The 23,123-nt window shown below is 40.0% G+C and overlaps 1 protein-coding gene across 1 annotated transcript in view; it reads left to right on the top strand.

Moving 5' to 3' along the window:
• VPS53 (VPS53 subunit of GARP complex) overlaps nucleotides 1-23,123 on the top strand; it is a 145,774-nt gene that overhangs the window by 110,807 nt on the left and 11,844 nt on the right. Inside the window, exons 18-19 of the mRNA XM_081272269.1 lie at nucleotides 7,587-7,735; nucleotides 12,699-12,768. Coding sequence (XP_081128395.1) covers nucleotides 7,587-7,735; nucleotides 12,699-12,768 — 219 coding nt within the window. The remainder of the gene's footprint in view (nucleotides 1-7,586; nucleotides 7,736-12,698; nucleotides 12,769-23,123) is intronic.

Raw genomic sequence — 23,123 nt, 5'->3', positions numbered from 1 at the left:
TGCTGGCTTTGTGTATTGTCTCTGAAAATTAATGAACTGTCCTTCTGATACATTTGTCTGTTTCTTTCTTCTTTCTCTCTGTCTCTTTCTCATATTATGCCAAATATAGTAGTGAAGCCAGAAATAAAGCCAAGTGTCCTGATTCTTGAGAAAGTGGTTGTTTGGAGTGTTGTGTTGGAAATATAAAGAGTTTGGTTCCTTAGACATAAATTCTGCAAATTCTTAGGAGTTAATATATCCAGATATAGCCTTAAAAAGTAGGATTTTTTTTTTAAATCTATGACCTCCTTAAAAGCGACCATTGTTCCCATGGTCCTCTCCTTAATGTGTCCTTTTTATGAGGGCCTCTTACTAGGTTGAAAGAATCTAAATCTCTGTCCAAAATCAAACCCACTTAGCTTTTTCTCATTAATTGTAATTTTAGAAAACAACAATAACAACAGAAAGAAACAGAATAAATTAAATTTCCTTACAGTCTGGCATGTAATTTCTATTAGGTTTCAGGATTGTGAACATGTACTAATTTAGGGAGCTGTGTTACTATCCCCCACAGACATTTTGAAATAGCTAGAACAGTCCTCAAATCTGTTCTCATTTTCTGTCATTAAAATGCAGGTCTATTTCAGAAGGCCCACAGAACACCATGGATAAGGAGTCTTTACGCTCACTTTCCATGTAATCAGGATACATCTTTCTTATTTCATAAAAAATATTTTTACTATGATAAAAGCAAATCACCTTCATTGTAGAAAGCTCAGGTATTTTGAAAAAGAAGAATATTTAAACCTCCTGTAATTCCAATTGTCAGATATATTTTTCAGTCTTTTGTTTTATGCAGACACATTTAAAAATAAAAATAAGCTCATATGGGCTGGGGATGTGGCTCAAGCGGTAGCGCACTCGCCTAGCATGTGTGCGGCCCAGGTTCGATCCTCAGCACCACATACAAAAAAGATGTTGTGTCCGCCGAAAACTGAAAAATAAATGTTAAAAATTCTCTCTTTAAAAAAAAAAGTTCATTATTTTCATTGTTTTATACCTGATTTTCTCTGCTAATGGTTTTAATAGCTCTCTATAGCATTTCATCCAGAGTTATATTTTCAGTGGTTGCATAGTATTCCATAGTACAAAATATTTACTGTGAAAATCATAACAATAGCTAACATTTATCATGGAATTAATATGTGTGAGGCACTGTATTAACAGCATTCTATGGATTATTTTTTAATATTATCATCATTGCAATTTTATAGATGAGAAAGCTAAGACTTAGAGAGATTAGGTAACTTGCTCATATTACACACTTAGAAGTGTCATACACATAGTCAAGTCTGCATTTCTTCATCCCAAATACTGCTGTTTCCCTTAAAATGTGTTTGATCTGGGGCCACTAGCATGCATGAGGCACTGAGTTCCATCCCCTGAGGCCCATTATGCAAAAAAATAAAAACAAAAATGTATTTAATCTATTTGCTCTTCATGGCTATTTATTTCCAGGTTTTCACATTTATAGTCTGATGGTGAGCAGTCTCGTGCATATGTAATTTTCTTTTCTGAATATTCATAACTATTAACTTCAAATCCATTGCCCTAGAGGGAATTGCAGAAATCAAAGCTTATGTGATGAATGCTAAGATTTTTTTATAGATATTTTCAAATTGTTTTAAGAAAGGTTGTATGAAATCACCTTCCCATTGGCCCAGCAGTGGATAGAAATATATACAGACAAAACACATATATATCTTCTTACACCCTTGGTTACTTCAATTTCTCTTTGGGATCATCTTAATTTTTCCCCCTGGGAGTTAGGGAACATGTATCCCTGAGCAAAGAGGGAAAACAAATCATTCCTTCTTCCTCCTCTGCATGATCATCATCACCATTATTCTCACCTGTAATCCTACACTATTGTTCCTCACCCTCATTCTGCATGCAGAGTTTGCTTGTCCCAGTTCCCCCAGCTAATGTCAGGTTCATGTAGGGTGGTAGCTGTTCTTTTGAAGAGTAATAACATAAAATGGAAAGAACATGGACTTTGGGGTTCGACAAACCAGTATCCTGACCTCAGTCTTACTAACTTGCCTCATTAGACAAGTCCCCGAAGTCTGCCATTCTGTTTTACCGTCTGTACAGCAGGAGTAAAAATACCCCCTTCACTGCATCATTGTAAGTAGTAAGTTCATGTGAAAATGTTAGCCTCTGTGTCTGGTATATAGTTGGTGGTCATAAATATTCCTTCTCTTCTTTGTTTCCCACACAGTGCTTGGTCCAGTGCTGTGAATGCAGAAGGTACCTATAACTATCACAAATGTTTACTGTCAGAGTAAAAGTAGTTCAAACAAGAGTTAAAGAGAATGTGTGTGCACGTGTGCCTGAGTAAAGTCCCTGGCTTGGGACCCACAGCTCACTCAGCAGCCTAAACCACAGCACTAGACCCCAGTTGCCTGAAATGTTCCCAAGTCCAAATGTCTTGAGACTGTGCTCTGTATCTCTCTAATTCAGTGATCAAAATTAATAGGTGGGAATTTAAATTTTCATTTGAAGGAAATTCATTTCTCAGGAAATCTCTTTACAAGCTTTATATAGCAATAGAAAAAAAACAAGATCCATAGTAAGCTAGTTGTGTTGTCTGATCCATGGATTAATCAGAGTTCTCTGCTGCAGTGGGCTCTCTGGGGAATAGTGATTATTTCCCAGGCTTCCCTGGGAAGTGTCAGCATGGACCACACACTAAAGGCAGCAGAAGTAGATCCCTGGAGATGCTCTGGGCTCCACTTCTCTCCCTGTGGTTAAATATGGGGTTCTGAAAGCTTCCACTGATACTATCTTGGTTTCCTTGCATCTTTGGTACTACTTTTTTATAAACTGTTTCTGATTGTTTTTATAGTACCAGTTGAACACAATGTGGTATTCAACCCCATTCCTTCCCACCACCATCCTCTAAACAAAAAGCACAAATGGAAAATTTTTAAATTGTAGAGGGGTAACTTTTAAATGTCCGAAATCTTAATTATTCTTGTAGCTTTTCATGATGTTTGTTCTCCAACACAAGCTGCAAAATAAATAAATAAAATTTAAAATCATGAATCCACTTGACTTTTGCTAATAGATCTTTTGGATGAGATCTTTGCTTGATGTCTGTATATTTCTTTAGCTTCTTCTTGAGAAACAGAGCTTACCCTGAACTAAGTCCCAGTTAAATGCTTTTGTTTGTTGTTTGTTTAGTTAATAGTTTTTGACAATTGTCTAGAAAGAATCCTAACATAGTGCTTGGGCTTTAGACAGACCTGGTTGTTTCAACTCTTTTACTAGCTACATGACTTTGATGAAGTTACTTAATCTCTTTGAGTTTTTTTTTTTTTCATTTCCTCATCTATGAGATTATTGTGAGAACTGAGCGAGACCATGTGTGAATAGTAAGTGAACTGATGTATATACAGTGCCTGGCAAGACATATGCATGGTAGTAGATCATAACATGGATTTCTTTGTCGATTTGAGTAGGAACTCAACCCTTAAGTCATCTGGGATGACTGAGGGCAAACATCAACCTTTGAAGTAATGGCTGGACAGAATCACTACTAACTGTATTTTGCACATTTCTAAAAATAAAGGTAATATCAACTTTCATTGTTTGTTAGCACATTAAATCATTTTTTTACTTCACTAACCTAGCTTAAATTTAAAATCATGAGGGGCTGGAGTTGTGGCTCAGTGGTAGAGCACTTGCCTGGCACGTATCAGGCACTGGGTTCAATCATTAGCACCACATAAAAATAAATAAATAAAACTTAAAATCATGAATCACTTGACTTTTGCTAATACTTTTTTTAAAATATATTTATTTTTTAGTTGTAGTTGGACACAATACCTTCATTTTAGTCATTCATTTTTATGTGGTGCTGAGGATCGAATTCAGGGCTGCACACGTGCAAGGCAAGTGCTGTACCGCTGAGCCACAATCCCAGCCCCTAATACTTTTTTTAACTTGACCAATGGAGCCAGATATCTTCACATATATTCCAAATGTGGCCACGTACTGTCTTCACCAGTGGTTATCAAGAGGAATTAAATGGGGTACAGGCAAACTAACCAGTGGGAACATGAAGAAATCCCACATCCCATGCTTTGTCCTGCTTCAGAGCTGCTTTGTAGCCAACAACAGAGTATGTCTCCACCTCCTTTTATGGTCTTCTTCTATGAGTGGAAAACTGTAATGTTTAGATAATTATTTATAAGCTATTTTGAGATAAAAATATGCAGTGGTGCCAACATGGAATGCAGTAGTCATTTCTGTGGAAGAGCTTCATGTTGACTGGGGACATCAAGCCCTGTTCAGTTCTGTGTTTACCCAGTGCATTCTACTCCAAGTCTTGCTGCAAAGCTTGGGAAAAGAACATGAAGTATAGACTTAATAGCACCTGTCCTGGCCTCACCCTATGAGCTCATTGACAGTCACTTAGGATGCTCATTGTTTAGAAGGATCAAATCTTTAATATCAAAAGGAAAAAGAACCTCTCAAGGTAAAAGATAATGAGGAAAACATAACTAGAGCAGTCAAATATAAGGGCAGTTCATATTAGAGCTTTCTACTGCTTTTCCATTGTTTATTTCTATTTTTCCCCCAGTAAAAATTCTTCCTTTTCCTGCAGGGTATGGTGGCAGACACTTGTATTCCCAGCTACTTAGGAGGCTGAGACAGGAAAATCACTTGTTCCAAGAAGTCCAAGGTTAGCCTAGGCAACATAACAAGACCTGACTTAAAAGAAAACAAAAAGAGAAATTTCCTTTTCCTGTCTGGAGCTGGCTGTGAAGCCTTGCATAGGCTCTTGGTGTCTCTGGGCTTTTTTTTTTCCTTGCCCTACTTCCACAAAGGTTTTGGGGATTGAACCCAGGGCCTCACCACTAAGCTACACCCCAGCCCAGGGGCTGGTTTTCTCGTCTGTGAAATGAAGATGGAGCTCCTTTCCTTCTTTTCTATGATTCTGTGCTTACACATATCCAAAGGTCTTAGAATCTCAGTAACTGCTGACCTGAAGAAACATTAGGACAGAACAGAGTCCTTTGAGCTTCCCAGGGCTGGGGAATCATCCACATACAATAGGATTCTTTTAAACAAGTTCTCTCAGTATTGAATTTTTCCTTTCCCCAAGAGCTCTATAAAAATAGTGTTTTCTTGCCAGAGACATCAAGGCTCAGAACTACTGGCCTCCTCCTGTGAACAGTCTATGGTTTGTTTTTGGCTTGGGATCTTTTTAACAGACAGTCCAGCTCCACTGAGAGGCTGACTCAGCAGTACTTATCCAGCACGTTCCTGCTCTTGTCAGGATCCCAGTGCCCGGTCCCTGCCAGCTGGGGCAGGCTGGGAACCAATGATACCCTATCCCCGACCCCCCCACCCCCGTGTGTCCCAAGGGGAAAGAGACCCTGCAGTGGTGCTTCTGTTTTCCAGACATGTCTCCTAATTCTCCTTAGGGTGTCAGAACTTGAGCTCATTTTTGTTCATAGCCAAAGACTATCTCTCTCATGATACTCATCTCCCCAAAACCTATCAACCACATAGTCCCCGAGGCTCTTTCCTTCCTTATTCCGCATATCACTGACTTATCCTCTGATCTGCCTTTAGTGTTTGCCAGAGATCCTCTTTCCCTTTATTGAAATCCCATCATAATCCCAAAGGCTTTAGGAATGTAAGATTCTGTATGCACACCTTTAAAATGTTTTTATTGTGGAAAATTTCAGATGTATTCAAAAGTAAAGAAAACAATATAGTGAACCCTGTGTACCTGTCACCCAGCTTCACTAATCATATTTCATCTGCACCTGCAGCCCCCTCCCCTGGCCCCAGATTGCTTTGTGTGTTTTATTTTTATTTAGTTTTTAGGACATGGATATCTTTGAGGGCCATTGTTCGGCTGGCCATGGCATGTGGTGGAGGAGCCAGAGAACAGAGTCCTCAATCAAGTGGTTTTTATCTTTGTGATCTAGGACCAAGTTAGTTCAACAACAACCAGAACTGAGTTTGAGTCCCCTAGGCCAGTCTTTTGACTGGGCTGCACCCAAGGGTCAGTTGGGTGGGGCAGCCATTGGAGGGAGAAAAAGAAGCATTATGTCAAGAAATGTCAGGCAAAATTCCTAAATTTTATCAGGGCATGGTGACATATACCTGTAATCCCAGCAACCTGGGAGACTGAAGCAGGAGAATCATAAATTCAATCAAACATTAAAATCATAAATTTTACTAATTTGGCAACTTAGTAAGACCCTCTCTCAAAATAAAAAAGAAAAAGGGCTGAGGATGTAACTCAGTGGCAAAGTGTCCCTGGTTTAAATCTGTACCACCCCAGCCCCCCCCCACACACACATACACAGTAAAAAAAATTCCTAAATTTTTAAAATAAGCATATAGCATACACCATCCCTTTCTTCCTTTTACCAAAGATATGGTTAAGAGGAAATTAACTTTTTTGGAAGGCGGTCACTTTCAGTTACTAGACTTGTCTCACCCTGAGGAGGTGAGGGAGGTTGAGCTGATTTTGGAGGAGACTCCTCCAGTGTTTGACAATCGGATGACACAACCATAGTGAATGTGGAATGTCCGCTGAATACCTTGACTGTTGAACCATTGTTAGGTGGCCTTTGCAACAAAAGACACACTGATGTTAGGCTGCAGAGGGTCTGGGAAGCCTAAAATGGTACAGGTGGTTCCAGAGCCAGAGGAACCACCTGAGTCTGCAGATTGGACTGGAATAGGGACACAATAACCTGAAGAAATATAGTCAGAGGTGAGGCACTGTCATAGTCAGCTTTTCATTGCTGTATCAGAATACCTGAGAAAATCAACTTAAAGGAGGGAAGATTTATTTTGGCTCCTGGTTTCAGTTCATGATTGACCAGCTCCATTGTTTCTGGGCCTGTGTGAGGCACAACATCATGGTACAAACAGCTGGTGGAGCAAAGCTGCTCACCTCATTGTGGCCAGGAAGCAAAGAGAGAGCAACCCCAGGTTATTTTGAAGTAAATATCACATGTTGTAGCAACTTTAGTGTTCTTTTTAAAGAATCCCAAACTCCTTCCAATTTACTCATGGAAAAGGTATAAGTTAATCCTCTTTCAGATTTGACTGCATTAGCACTGCCACCTATGATACCTCATGCCACATCTACTTGGAAGTAGATGTCTCTCCCCTTTTTTCCCACAGTCCTGATTGGTGGAACAGTTGACAGAAAACAGGTTACTGTGTCCCTGTTCCAGTCCAATCGGCTCTCCTAATGAGGTTCCTCTTACAAGATAGCAATTTAGATGGGAAAGGAAGGCTATTTGAAGCATGCTGGGGACCACTAGAAGAAAAGTGCCTGAGTCCCATTTCCCTATCAAGGATAAGGTGGACCTGGTTGTCTTTACTCATGATTAGTCTCTACGTTATAGACTGAGAAAAAAAATTCCCCAAGACAAAGGGGGCCAATTCCTGTGATAATAATGACCGAATTTCCACTCTGTCTCTTCCTTTTCCTATTAACAGGTAACACTCTTTTTTTTTCCTCTCTGAAGGGTCTAAAGCCTGGTCTTGTCCTGTCTCTATTTCAGATGCAGTGGCAGAATGTGGAACATGTTGGTGACCAGAGCCCCTATGTCACTTCTGTCATTCTTCACATTAAGCAGAATGTCCCCATCATCCGTGACAACCTGGCCTCCACACGGAAATACTTCACTCAATTCTGCATCAAATTTGCAAAGTAAGTCCTGGAGCATTCTCATCACTGAGTTGTTCTTATTGTTTTGCTTTGTTTTTTTTTTTAATTTTTTTAAATAAAATTTTAAAAATTTTAAATAGACTTTACATTTCAGAGCAGTTTTAGGTTCATAGCACAATTGAGCAGATTTCCCATGTACCCCTTGGCCCACACGCATACTGTCCTCCAATATCAACATCCCCTCAGAGGGATACATTTGCTGGGGTTGATGAACCTACACTGATGCATTATCACCCAAAATATATGGTTTCCTTGGATTCATTCTTGGTGTTTGTACTGTCTATGGGTCTGGACAAATATCTGATGATGTGTACCCACTGCTATAGTATGATACTCAATGGCGTTCTTTTAGTGCCATACAAACCACCCAACATGCTCACAATCCTGGTGTCCCTACCATCCAACTGTGATTCATTCTGGTACCTGCAGGCAAATTGATATTAATCTGTATCCACAGGGATCATAATAATAAAACCAAGTCTGCTACTTAAGTTTATATATACAGTAGCAGTAATATAATCATCAGCCACATCAAGGCAAACAAAAATGAGTTGGGAGACCCTGTTATTTTGAACTGTGTGGACATAACCACCCCTTGCCCAAGATGAGATAATTAAACTTAGTCTCAGTGATCACATGTGCTTTTTGTCTCATATAAATTTTTTAAGGGTAGGAACTACCAGTTCTGTTTCTTTTGAGCCTTCTCTTTCTTCTCCCCCATAGTATTTATTACTGTAGCTGCTGAGACTTATCCACTTTTGGATGTCCTTGTGTCCAAGGAAGGTACTAGAAATTGGGAAGAGCAAGTCAGGGAACTCCTTAGCCAAGGTAGATGGAATGAACAGTAAGCTACATGTGTTCCTGTCACATCCCTGTGTGTGGCCAATTCTGGCTTGAGTTTTGAAGCAAGAAAATAGTTTGGTCCTTTGCCAATCAGCATCTGGCTGTAGCACTGTCTCCTGTGAGACCAGGCAGTGCACAGGGCCAGTGTCTCCTCTGACCAAATATCAAACAAACATTCTGGCAAACTTCTCAGGGAAGGGCTTCAGAAAGGTCAGCCCTGTCCAAGCTACTGTATTTGGATTGTTCTCATCTAGGTCCCAACTGGTGGTTCAGGACTCCAAGTTTATGTCTTCCCCAGATCTCTCCCAGTGTGTATTCAATTAAGGCTTTCCCTTTCTGACACAAATAAATCCCTAAGGAGCAACAATAATGGAGTGGCTTGTAGAGTTAACTTTAATTTCTACCTTGTCAAGAAAGGATCGAGTGGACTCTCCAGGGAAGCATTAATGTTTGCAGTATGGCAGGTGGACTAGGAGTTGACGTTCCCTTCATTCTCTGGATGCTCATTAATGTGCATTAAAAGTATTGCTGATTTATCACATTGTGACACTCCCCATAAGTACTGGTAGAAGTTTCTCTGTAAAAATTTACTGCAACTAGAAATCTCCTTCATGGTCACCCAGAGGTCTGATTGAGCTTACATTAGATAAATAAGGAGTCGGTTGCTTAGCTAGCCCAAGCAGAGGCCTTACATTCTCTCAAAGCCCTCAGAGCCCTTTAGTGTTACTAAGCTCATATTGAGTGAACTGGGAATAGGATGCCCATCTCACACATCTGGAAAAGCTCAGCCTGTGATCTAGGCTATATTTCTGTTTTAATCCATGGTACCTTCCATTCTGGTAAACCCTAACCTTACTGTAGAAACCTCAGTTTTAGGATTGTGAAGGGACCTTTCCCCCAGCCAAAGGCAACAGCCACCATCATCTGTATGGCATGGAGAAGCAGTTAAACTTGGAGTCCTCAACCACCAGTTGGGACCTAGATGAGAACAATACAAATATAATTACCCATCACATTGCTGGGACCTCTTCCCCAAAGACATGAGTCCCTGTTTCCGAAGTCCAAGCCCTGTAGACTAGTGCATAGAGCCAGTTCAAGGACACAGCCACAGCTTACTCTAGTGGGAAGTAACAAGTTATACACTGTATATATGGTTGTGATTAGTCATAAATTCAACCTCATGTTGCTTGTTTGGCTCTGGTTTACAGCACTTCCAATTCCTTCTAAATAGTTCCTGTTCATACCCATCCTGACCTGTTAGGCCTTTCCCCAGCTCCGACCCCTGGACTTCAAATTTCTTTCCCCTAACTCCCTTTGCTACCCACCAATGCAAAACCATCAATAGATCCTTTGTCTCCGTTTGGTATCTATAGGGACAGTCATTCCTGTTTAGACATCATAGTCACTCCCTGGTTGAAACCACAGTTTGAATCACAGGTGACTTTCCTCCTCCTAAGCTGATTCTCCTCTATTCAGTATTGGAGATAAAAAGACAAATCCCTTTTTAAAAATTTTTTACTTGTTCTTTTTAGTTAAACATGACAATAGAATGTATTTTGACATATTATACATACAGGAGTATAACTTCCCATTCTTGTGAAGACAAATCTTTTAATAGTGGTTGGGTACAGTTTTGATCAGTCATGAATTCAACCTCACATTAACTTGTTTGACTCTAGTTTATAAGACTTCCAGTCCCTCCCAAATAGTCCCCAGTAAACTTCCTGGCAAAGTGCTGATACCGAGCTGACATTCAAAAAGTGGTCGCTGCTGGGCTGGGATTGTGGCTCAGTGGTAAAGCGCTTGCCTAGCGCAGCCAGGACCTGGGTTCGATCCTCAGCACCACATAAAAATAAAGGCCTTGAGTTGTGTCCATCTACACCTAAAAAAAAAAAAAAGTCACTGCTACCGTTATTAAAACATTTATTATTTATTCAGTGTGCATTTCCTTTGTCCTAGATACTGGGTTAAGTGATCTGACTTAACAGACACTACCCCTGCCTCCACTTGCCTTAACAGTCAAGGGAATAGATATATAAACAAATAAGTGTAATAAAGTAGGTGAGATATTAGAGGCCTGAGGACTCTGAGAATATGGTGGAGGTGACTGAGAAAAGGCTCCATAGAAGAGACATCCTTGAGCAAGGTCAGAGGGTTGTGTGAGTGCTGACCTCAAGGTTCACAAAGAGCATTCCAGGCAGAGGGGACAGTGTAAGCAAAGGCACAAAGGTATTAGCAGCCCCAGATCTGCAAATAGCTCAACCAGGTTGAAGCATGAGGTGCCAAGGTTCAGCATGATGTGGCTGGGGATAGAAAAATCCAGAATTAAGGTTGTGACCAGGCACTGTGATAGTGCCTGTAGTCCCAGCTACTTAAGGCATTGAGGCAAGAGGATCAATTAAGCCCAGGAATTGGAGTCTGGCCTAGGCAATATGGAAAGACCCTGTCTCAAAAAAAAAAAAAAAAAAACCTGAATCAAGGAATGTCTTGTTTGCAGCCATTGTAAGAGTTTTGGTAACAGGTGACTTAAAAAGATGAGGATGAAGGCAGGGAGACCAGGTGGGAAATAATTGGAAGAGCTCGGGACTCAGGAGGTTGAGGTAGGAAGGTGGCAAGTTTGAGGCCAGCCTCAGCAACTTAGTGAGACTCTGTCTCAAAATAAAAAATATAATAATAAAGTCTGGGGACATAACTCAGAGGTAAAGTTCCCCTGGGTTCAATCCCCAGCACCAAAAAAGAAAGAGAAAGAAGGAATGAAAGAAGGAAGGAAGGATGGAAGGAAGAGCTCCGTTGCTCAGGTGACAGGACAGTTGGGAAGGAGATCAGCAGGGGTGAATCTGGGAGTTCAGGGGAAGAATTGGTAACTGATTGGATGTTGGGGTTGAGGTGGGAAATGGTTTGGGGAACTCTCAGTTCCTGACTTGGCAACCAGGTGGAGTCGCCAACTCAATGCAGTCACTGAGCCTGGAGGCCAGTGTGAGGCTAGTCTGGAGGAAGCTAGTCATCGCATTAAGATGTCCAGGAAGTCATTAGCTGTTAGTGTGAGTACAGTGTAAGGAAAAGATGCAGAGAGACTGAAGACAAAGGAGGGCACAGGCCTGGGAGCAGCTTTGGAAGAATGAGGAGATAGGTACTAGCCAGCCTTTATCTTTACCTGCAAATCCTGCTTTATTTCCAGCCTTCCTTTTGTGGTCCAGAGTCCTATGACACTTCCTGGTCACCTCACTTTGGATCTTGTCTTGATTATAGGCATGTATATTCTACTCTTAAATCTATTAGGTATACCTGGCCTGGGATTCTGGGAAAACTACATTGGTGGATTTTTTGGTTTTTGTTTTTGTTTGTTTTGAGCGTGTGTGTGTGTGTGTGTGTGTGTGTGTGTGTGTGTTTTGCTGGGGATGGAACCCAGATCCTTGCACATGCTGGCAAGCACTTTACCAGTGAGTTACATTCTAGCCCTCACATATGTTCCATTCTTAAATCTGTTAGGGTGTTTATACCTACTAGTTACAGAAGCCCTAATTCAAACTGGTTTAAATGGTAGGTGAGTTTTTTATTTCATTTAACTACAAGTCCCTGAGGTAGGACAGATCTGAGAGGTGGTTTATTCTGCTATCTTTGGATCTGGCATCATCTTCAGAATGGTGGTAGACTGGAAGCTATAGACATCACATCCAAATGCAGCAGTGCCCCTCCACCTTGCAGTAAGGTTCTTCCCCCTCCCAGGACACATAGCAATCACCAAGAGAATGCCATGCTCTGACTGGTTGAGGCTAATTAGAATCCTCCATAGGAGGATTTATGGAGTATAGCTTAGTAGTTTTCAGCATATACGTGGACCTGGATTTCATCCCCAGCACCACACACATACACACAAAAATCACCAATATAGTTTAAGATCAAGTTTTTCTAGACCCTAAATAAAAACCAGGGTCTAGGTGAGAAATAAAAGGGAGGCAGGGGATGCTGATAGGTAGAAATAGTATCTACCTTGATTCTCAGTTTTCTTATGGAAGGGTAAAGCCTTTGAAGACAAAGTTTCTGCATTTCTTTACTGGAGAGAGCATATGCCTAATTTATCACTTCTTTTTTTCTTCCACAGCTCCTTCATTCCTAAATTCATCACCCACCTCTTCAAGTGCAAGCCAATTAGCATGGTGGGAGCAGAACAGGTGAGGTGAACTTTATATTGGACTGTTGCCTTAGAGCTTTTGTCATGGATCCAGCACATATCTTAGGACAGATCTACTCTGGAGAAATAAAATGACTGAAAGTGTTTTTGGAGTGTGAAAGGGTCATGGCTCTAGATTAAATAGTCAGAGAAGGTTTCTCCAAGGACTGATGCTTGAGAAAACACATCAAACAGAGGGAGCAGCAAAGCCTCTGATTGGTTTGAACCCACAGTGACTGGACTAAGACCCTTATGAGAGAGAGGCTTATCTGTTTGATACTGAGCAACTCAGATCACCTCCCCTAAGAAACTTCATGATTAGCTTCCCCCTGCTTGCTTGAATTTTATACAAACTAAGGCTCCTCTTAGTTTGTCCCCTTGGCACTGATGGATTGGCTTATGTGCTACAGCACAGCTACCTCTTTTCAGCTGCTACCTAGTCAGACCATCGGAAATAGGCAATTTGAGTTCAATAAGCAGTTTAAGCTGCTTTTAAAAGAAAAACCAAAAAATCAGAAAGAGCTGGGGATGGGCTAGGGATATGGTTCAATCGTAGAGGCATATGTGTGGCCGTAGGCTCCTCCCCAGCACCACAAAGGGTGGTAAAGCATTCCTGGGTTTAATCTCCAACACTACAAAAAGAAATGAAAAGAAAAACAATAATATTCACATTCAATCCCTACTTCGTTTTGGGATTTTGTTTTGTTTTGTTTTTTGGTACTGAAGATCAGACTCAGAGGTGCTTTACGCCTGAGCTACATCCCTAGCTCTTTTTATTTTTTATTTCAAAATGGGGTCTTGCTAAATTGCTGAGGCTGACCTCAAACTTGAGATCCTCCTGCTTCAGACTCCTGAGTCGATTATGGGTGTGTTCCACTGTGCCTGGCTTCTACCCCTAATTCTTTCAAAATACCACTTAAATGCAAAGTATGCATGTGCTAATCAAAAATGATTCACATATTCAATAAAATAAATCCTCTCTAGACATTTTATCTGTAAACTCTTAAGAAAACATGTAAGAAGATTGTATAATTCGAGATACTTTTATAAACCCTGTCCTTCCACCAAATTCATCAAGAGTGGCAGAGGATCCATCTCTCACAGCTCACTGCTGTGTTGGTCCCAGTCATGCCTCTCAGTTAGAGGGAAGATTAACATGTGCCATTGGGCATTGTGTTCTCTCATGAGATTCAAAGCCAGGTATAAGATCTGTGTATGACAAGATCTCTTGAATCAGATAAGTGCGGAGAGAGCTAGCATCAGTCCAGGTTATAAAGTGGCAATATGGTATGAGCATTCACGTTGGTAGTGCTAGAATCACAAAGGTCAGAAGCTGAAACTTGTTTCTGCAACACAGCAACCATTAGTCCTTAGGCAGATATTTAACCTGGCATCACTTCACTTTCCTCAACTATAAAATAGATGTAACCAGTGCCACCTGTTATGAGGATTCACCAACAAGATGCACATGGCATGCTTGGGACCAGTTCTGGCACATGATCAGGCCACACTAAATGCCAGCTCTTAGTGAGGTTAAGCTTCCTCAGACCAGGGACATGACCTTGTCTCTGTTTTTATTGCCCATCTTCCCTAATAACTCTTCCACATGCAGCCTATGTAGAAATATTCATTGCTTGCCACAGGCACTCTGTCTGACCAGCTTTAGCCAGAGTCAAAAGTGTTGTCTCAGAAAGCTTCCTGGGAGGTTGTGCAGATTCAGACACTGGCTGGGCCTGACTGCAGCAGTTCAGCACTCTGAAATTCTTGACCCCTGCGTGTCTTAAGCACAGAGCTCATTCTCTCTGTCGGAAGCAGCAAGCAGCAGGATGATGCCCTGACATGCTGTCTACAGTTTCTTCTTTTTTTTTTTATACTTAAGTCATTTTTTAATTTTTTGTTTTAATTTCTTGATTTAAACTATATTTACTTATTTTTTTATTTGTTTTAATTAGTTACACATGACAGTACAATATTCAAATGTATGATATGTCAAGGTCATTATACTATCATGTCTGCAGTTTCATTAGCATGTGTTTACCAGCAATTCATTCTCTTCACCTTGTCATTGTATGTGATCAGAGAGGATATAGAGTGATTAAGATCTGTGTGTCTGGGAGAAGCTATAGAGTTCTGGGTGACTGTGTTTCTGTCTACAGACTTGGTGAAGCCCCTAGACACAGAACTGATCAGAGGAAAGGTGTTCTCCTGAGTTTATAGCTTTGCTCAGGCCTTGCAGCTGGGTTAATGTCTCATAACCATGATATTTTCACATTATCACATAAATTCAATATTGTATCAATTTTTCTTAGACTTTCTCTTCTTTAAAAGAATATTAGAATAATCAGCTCAGATCCAAAGCTAGTGTCTACAGAAAAGTATCATTTTGGCCAGTGTTTACTTCTTTCTTCTCTGAGATATGGATGAGAAAACCATCTGCTGAAACTAGAGTTTTACTTCAGCAGATCCCAGGCAAATATAAAGTAGAATCTTCACAGGTCTAGCCTGAGAGACTACAAGAGCAGTAGTCTCAGGATTCCCATGTGAAGTTCAGATTTTACTGGGTATATGCCTGCCCTGAGTATCGGGCTTTAAAGGCCAAGCTGTCATGTTGGTGGAGCCTGGTTCACTCGGGCAGCAGGATCATAGGAATCTAGAAGTGAACAAAGAGATGTTCATGGACCGAAACAGTTTCTGCCTCAAGTCGTGGAGTGGCTGAAATCCAAGCTTTAACAAAAGCTGTAAGATTCAAAGCTAAGATTTAGCCTAATCTCATCTGTGTCTGCTTTGCCACAAAGGTACTAGCTCCTAAATTTAGGTTATCCTTCATTATTAATACCAAAAATGGAGAAGGAAATGTTTTTTTGTTTTTTTATTCATGTCCTGAGTACTACATAAAGTGAATTATTTATTTTGGGGCCCCAGAGTTCTCTTGAGCAAAATTGAATGGGCACATGGAATTGAACCATACTGGTATTTATAATGCCTCTTTCTAGTTTGTAATTTTCAGAGAATCTTGTGGGATTTGCAGGGTCATTAATTAGTTTTACGACCGTGGCCATCTGTAACTGAACACACAGCAGAAATGGAATGCCTGAGCTAGGATAGAGAAAGCACCAAGTATGATATAGGGGGAAAAAGACAGGGGGTCCAGTCCTCTCTCTCTTATTAAAGGTCCCTGTGGTCTCAAACAGTTGCTTTCCTGCTCTGAGCTCTGTTTCTTCCTGTTTAAATAAGAACACTGAACCAGGTGCTCTCAAAAGCCCCTTCTAGATCTATCATATTGTGTAGTCTAAAATACTCTGAGCAGTATACTTTGTATCTATAAAGTTATTTTCTTTTCCTTTGTATTATCTTTAGATACCATATTGACTTTTTAAAATTTGTGATATGTAACATAAAATTTACCTTTTGGGGCTGGGATTGTGGCTCAGTGGTAAAGTGCTCGCCTAGCACATATGAGGCCCTGGGTTCGATCCTCAGCACCACATAAAAGTAAAATAAAGATATTGTGTCCAACTTAGAAAAAAAGAAGAAGAATCAAAAAATTTACCACCAAGCTATTCCCCAGCCTTTTATTATTTTTATTTTTTATTTTTAAGACAGGGTCTCATTCAGTGGCTTATGGCCTCTCTAAATTGATCTTCCTGCCTCAGCGTCCTGAGTCACTGGGATTACAGTCATGTGCCACCTGCCCAACTCATGTTAACCATTTTTAAGTATCTGCTTAGTGTCTAAAAGTTTATATGCGTTGCTGTGCATCGATCTCCACCATCACCTCTGGACCTTTTTCCTCTTTCCCAACTGAATCTCTGTACCCATTCACTATCTAGTCCCCATTCTCTCCTGTCTCTAGCCCTGGAGTCACATCCTACTTTCTGTCTCTATAAATTGTATTTCATACAGGTGGAATCATACAGTATTTGTCTTTTTCTGTCTGGCTGGTTTTAATTTCTTCCCAGTTCTTCTACATGTGTCAAAAATTTCTTCCTTAAGGCCAAGTAATATTTCATTACATGCATATGCCATATTTTGACCATATTGACTTTTTAAACTCACCTAATTCAAAGCCATCCAAACAAAAAAAAATGTGTAAAGCAAATATAAAGATTTTTTTTAAAGTATAAGCACCACAGAGAGGGAAAAAGAAAGTCAGATTTATATTTAGCATAGCAGTTGGAAAAATGAAAAGTAGGATGGTTATTCTCAGGCACACTTCTTCTAGGTAAATCCCGAAAAGGTGGCTGGGTGTTTTTAATCCTTAAAAACAAAATGGAGCTGGGTACTATGGCACATGCCTATAATCCCAGAATCTTGGGAGGCTGAGACAGGAGAATTGCAAGTTCAAGGCCAGCTTTAGCAACTCAGGAAGGCCTTAAGCAACTTAGTGAGACCCTGTCTCAAAATAAAAAAACAAAAAAAGCTGGGGATGTACCTCAGTGGTAAAGTACCCTTGGGTTCAATCCCTAGTACCAAAAAAGACCCAACCAAAAAAAAAAAAAAAAGTGGATTGATAAAATTTAATATCTATTTAATAATAAAAATTCTACATCATAGTGAAATTGAAGGGAAATTATTGAATCTGATAATGGATATAAATAAAAATTTAGGAGTGCATATATAGATTTCATGGGACATTTGTCAGAATTACAGAGTTAAGAATTACACATTTCACCTTGCTCAGTGGCACACACCTATGAACCCAGAGGCTCCAGAGGCTGAAACAGAAGGATTGCAGATTCAAAGCCAGCCTCAGCACAAGCAAGGTGCAAAGCAACTCAGTGAGATCCTGTCTCTAAATAAAATACAAAATAGGGCTGGGGATGGGGCTCTATGTTCAAGTGCCCCAAGTTCAATCCCTGGTATATCCCCCCACCAAAAAAAATTATACATTTCAATGTGTATATATTTTACCTCAAAAAAAATTGAGCAAGTGGTAGGGGGTGAATATAGCAGGATTTCTCAGCCTCTGCAATGACAATTTAGATTTTTTTTTTTGTGGAGCATGTTAAGCAGAATCTCTTACTCTCCCCACTAGATGCCAGTGACATTCTTAGGTATGACAACCAAAAGTGTCTCCAGATGTTGCCAGCTGGGGTGGGGGGTTGTGAGAAGAAGAATCAGCCCAAGTTGAATGCCACTGAATTGGCCGCTTCAATGAAATAAGAATGACAGAATAGTTTTGGTTGTTGAAGCTGTGTACTGGGTGTATAAGGCCTCAAGATACCACTCCATTTCCTTCACGTATATTTGAAATTCTCCATAATAGAAAGGGTTAAAAAAAAAACAGTGTTTCACCCCACATATTCCCACTCAAGTTATCCAAAGTAAGATTTTAGTTTAGGAATCAATACAAAATTTCTGAAATTAAACTAGCTTCCTTCCACCTCTTCTCCCTTTCTTTCCTTTCCTTTTTTTTTTAATTATTATTATTTTTTCATGTGGTGCTGGGAATCTAACGCAGGGCCTGGTGCAAGCTAGGCAAGTATTTCACCACCAAGTTGTGGCCCCAGCCCCTTCCTTGCAGATTTTTTGACTTTAGAACTTTTGTTCAGAAAAACTGAGCTGTCTCCTTCATCGTGTGTGTGTGTGTGTGTGTGTGTGTGTGTGTGTGTGTGTGTTCCCCTTTTACACAGCACTTTTTCTTTCTAAAATGCCTTCTGAAGGAAGCTTTTACCTATTTCCAAAGTCCTTCATTTCCTCTGTCCCACTAAGCTTTAACCCATCTTGTTATCTCTAAGATGGTCCTTCCCACTGAGAGCTTCACTTCTCTCCTGTCACTGGTCAAAAGGGCCCTCCCATTGTGCCACACACAGCTAGAAGGCCCAGCCACCCCAGAAGAGTTCACAACCTTGGAAGTGGAAGGACCAACCAGCACTGAAGAAGAATGTGAAATAAATGAACCAATAACTGGAAAAGGATACAATAAACATCACACTTAATGACCAGATATAGAAAGCTTTTCTCTTTCTTGAGATGGAGTGTCTGCTCCATCCCAAATTACTTCTGAAGTCCTAGCTAGGACAATAAAGTGAAAAAATAAAACAAAATGAAATGAAAAAGAAAAAAAATTATCAGTACTGAGAATTGAAACCAGAATTACTCTACCACTAAACTACATCACCAGCCCTTAATTTTATTTTATCTTATTTTTAATTTTTAGACAGAGTCTGGCTAAGTTGCCCAAGCTGGCCTCCAATTTGTTATCCTCCTGCCTCAGCCTCCCAAGTATCTGGGATCATAGTAGGTGCTGCCACACCTGGCTAAAATGATTTTTTTTTAAAAGAAACAGAAGTATACATATTATAAAAAAGAAAACTTTTCATTTTTCACAGAGAATATGATTGTGAATGTAATATCTAAAAGAATTACAAATGAAGTATTAGAATATAAATTTAGCAAGGTTGCTGGCCAATATTAAAAATATACATCTGTATATCAGCCACAATTTAGAAAGTGAAATTTTTAAATGAAACCATTTGTAGCTGGATACAGCGGCATGTACCTATAACCTCAGCTCTTGGGAAGGTAAGGAAAGAGAATCAAGTTCAAGACCAATAAAAAACAAAAACAATGACAAAAATATTTCAATAGTATCAGAAAGCATTAAATATCTTAGAATAACTCAATCACAATATTAAAAAACATTAAAGAATACCCTTAAGATAAAAGAATGGAACAGCTCATGTTCATCAATTAAAAAGACTTAATGTGAAAAGAAATCAGTACTTCCAAAATTAATCTACAGATACAACACAATCCTAATTAGAATCCCAACATATGTGTTTGTATTTTGGGGTGTGGTATGTAAATTGATGAACTGATTCTAAAAGTTAAACAACCAAAAGCAAATAAAATAATCTTAACAAAAAAGAACAGATAACTTACACCTCAGGATACACAAATTTATTTTAATGCTATTGTAATTAGGGCAGTGTGGTCCTGACGCCAGGAATAATTGGGCCAACAGAACAGACTTGAGTTCAGAAATAGGCCCACACATTTATAGATACTAGATTCATGACAAAACTGGCAGAATTCAGTTTAGAAGGGAAGTAATTGGATATTCATATTAGAAAAAAATTTATCTTGACCTTTCTCACTCACCATACTCAGAAATCAATTTTAGCGAGGCTTGTGAAATTAGAACTCTGTACAGCCATTTTGGGAAACAGTTTGGCAGTTTCTCAAAAAGGTGAGCATAGGGTTGGGATTGTGGCTCAGCGGTAGAGCGCTTGCCTAGCACAGGGGGGACCCAGGTTCGATTGTCAGCACCACATTAAAAAAAAATAAAGGCGTTGTGTTGTGTCCATCTATAAAAAAGATTCTCTCTCTCTCTCTCTCTCTCTCTCTCTCTCTCTCTCTCTCTCTCTCTCTTTAAAAAAAAAAAAAAAAAAGTTGAGCATAGAGTTGCCATATGACCAGTAATTCTATTCCTAGGCATTTACACAAAAGAATTAAAAAAATATGTTCACACAGAAACTTGTGCATAAAGGTTCATAGCAGCATTACTCATGCATTATTCATAATAACCAAAAAGTAGAAACACTCAAATGTCCATCAACTGATGAATGGATAAACAAAATATGATATAATTATATGATGGAAAATTTCTCAACCATTAAAAAGAATAAAGGACTCGTTTAATCTGCAACATGATGAACCTTAAAACATTACATTAATTGAAGAGAGATACAGAAGGCCATGTATACATGATTTCTTTTATCTGAAATGCCCAAAATAGGGAAATCCATAAAATGAAAAGTAGATTAATGATTGGCAAGAGCTAAGGGAGACGAAAAAATAAGGAGTGGCTCCTAATTTCTTTGTGGGGCAATGAAATGTTCTGGAACTAGGAAATGGTGATGATTGTGTTACCTTGTGAATATATTTTTAGAAACACTAACTTATAAACTTTAATGGGGTAAATCTTACGACACATTAATTATTATATCTCAATTCTTGAAAAATAAATTCCAGTTTGGTTGTGGCTCTGAAAGTAAAAGGTAAGATAACAAAGCTTCTGGAAGAAGACATAAAAGAATACCTTTATAGGGGATGGTGATGTGGCTCAAGCGGTAGCACGCTCGCCTGGCATGCGTGCGACCCGGGTTCGATCCTCAGCGCCACATACCAGCAGGGATGTTGTGTCCGCCGAGAACTAAAAAATAAATATTAAAAAAAGATATTCTCTCTCTCTCTTTCTCTCTCTCTCTCTCTCTCTCTCTCTCTCTCTCTCTCTCTTAAAAAAAAAAAAAAGAATACCTTTATAACCTTGGGTTAGGCAAAGATTCCTTGGGCAAAAAATTAAAAGAAAAAAGTTGGGGCTGGGGTTGTGGCTCAGCGGTAGAGCACTCGCCTAGCACATTCAAGGCCCTGGGTTCGATCCTCAGCACCACATTAAAAAAATAAATAAAATAAAGCTATTGTGTCCAACTGCAACTAAAAAATATTTTTTAAAAAGATTAAAGAAAATATACTTGTTACATGAAGTACTTAAAGAACTCCTTTTTTATCAAAAGGTAACATTAGGAGAGTTGAACAGTAAGGAAGAGAGAAAATATTCATATTCTAAATATTTATTTTTAAAAACCTCTAGCAGATCAATTAGAAAAAGATAATCAGGGCTAATGATGTAACTCAGTGGTGAAAAACTTGCCTAGGAAGTGTGAGCTTTATCCCCAGCATTGCCAAAAAAGCGGGGCGGGGGTGATAATCTACCAGTAGAAAAGTGACAAAAGACCTTGAATTGACACTTCAAAAGAGAGAAAAAAAAAGATATCCAGAAAGCACCTTAATCATCAGGGAAATGCAAATTAAAATCACAATGACATCTGAATGGCTAAATTTTTAAAAAGATTGACAAAACCAAGTGTTGATTAGGATGTAAAGCAGTTGGAACTTGGATGTGTGCTGGCAGGAATGACAACTGGCATAACCACATTGGAACACTAGCTGGCAGTCTCTGCTGTAGCTAACATGCCTGCCCATGATCCAGCAATTCTCTCGAGTACTTTCCATGCTGGAGAAATGAGGGCTTGTGACCACCAAAAATACATACAAGAATGTGCATAGTAGGTTGATGGGTCATAAACTAATCTGTGATGATTGAGGGCAAAAGAGTGGTTCCCTTTGTTGGGAGCAAAGAGACCATTGACCAAAAAAAGAATGAAGGAGGCTTCAGGGAGGCCAGAAATGTCCTGTGTCTTCCAACAGGCAATAGGGTGTGGTACACATGTAAAAGCTTCCTGAGCTGTATGCTTGGTATTTGTGTACTTAAAGTTTAATTAAGAAAGGTGACTGGCCAGGCGAAGTGGCACATGCCTGTAATCCCAGCCACTCGAGAGGCTGAGGCAGAAGGATCACGAGTTCAAAGCCAGCCTCAGCAACGGTGAGGTGTTAAACAACTCAGTGAGACCCTGTCTCTAATAAAATACAAAATAGGGCTGGGGATGTGGCTGGTTGAGTGCCTCTGAGTTCAATCCCCAGTACCTCCCCCGCCAAAAAAAAAAAGAAGGTGGGGGGAGGGACTGGTGATGTAGCTCCTGGCCCTAGGGTTTGATCAAACCCAGCACTGCAAAAGAAAACAGGGAAAAAAAAAAAACAGTGACAAAGATGAAAGGGCTAAGAAGCAAGATATATTGCCCCCACCTTGGTCCATTCGTGATATCTTGACCTAGTCTCCCTATGCCACCTCACTGAAGAATTTTGCAGCACATATATGGTTCCTCGCCTTCTAGGAATGTGCCTTTAGCTTCTCTACTTAAGACTTTTCATCCCTACCAGTAGCTATAGTGTCCCCCAAAATTGCAGGGGGCAGTTTAAGAGGTGAGGCTCACTGGGCAAGGTGATGCACATCTGTAATTCCAGCGACTCAGGAGGCTAAGGCAAGAGGATCACAAGTGGGAAGCTAGCATCAGCAACTTAGAGAAGCCCTAAGTAACTTGGCGAGACCCTGTCTCAAAATAAAATATAAAATGACTCAGGGTGTTGCTCAGTGGTTAAGTGTCCCTCAATTCGATCCCCAGTACCAAAAAACAAAACAAGAAGTGAGGCTCTTTGCAGAGCTGGGGATCAAACCCTGGGGCCCTCAGTGACTTCACTTTTGCAGACACAGCACTCTGGCCAACATTGCACTTCAGCAGCTCACCAGCAGCACCCAGGAGCACCACCCCAAACACCTCTGAGGCACAAACAAATTTGGCAATGGCCTTCTTGCTCAGTGCCTCAGGCCTAAAGAGATGAACTATTGGCTGTTTTCAAAGGTGAAACTTGGGGCAGATTTTCATGATAAATGGGACCTTTTATCTTCACTTCCCACAGACAGCTGCTAGTTCCTCTTTTCTGTCTACATCACTT

The sequence above is a fragment of the Spermophilus citellus genome (genome assembly GCF_964194105.1).
Source record: "Spermophilus citellus genome assembly, chromosome: 17".
Lineage (NCBI taxonomy): Eukaryota > Metazoa > Chordata > Mammalia > Rodentia > Sciuridae > Spermophilus > Spermophilus citellus.
Note: the sequence above shows the minus strand (reverse complement) of the source record. Positions and strands in the feature narration are given on the sequence as shown.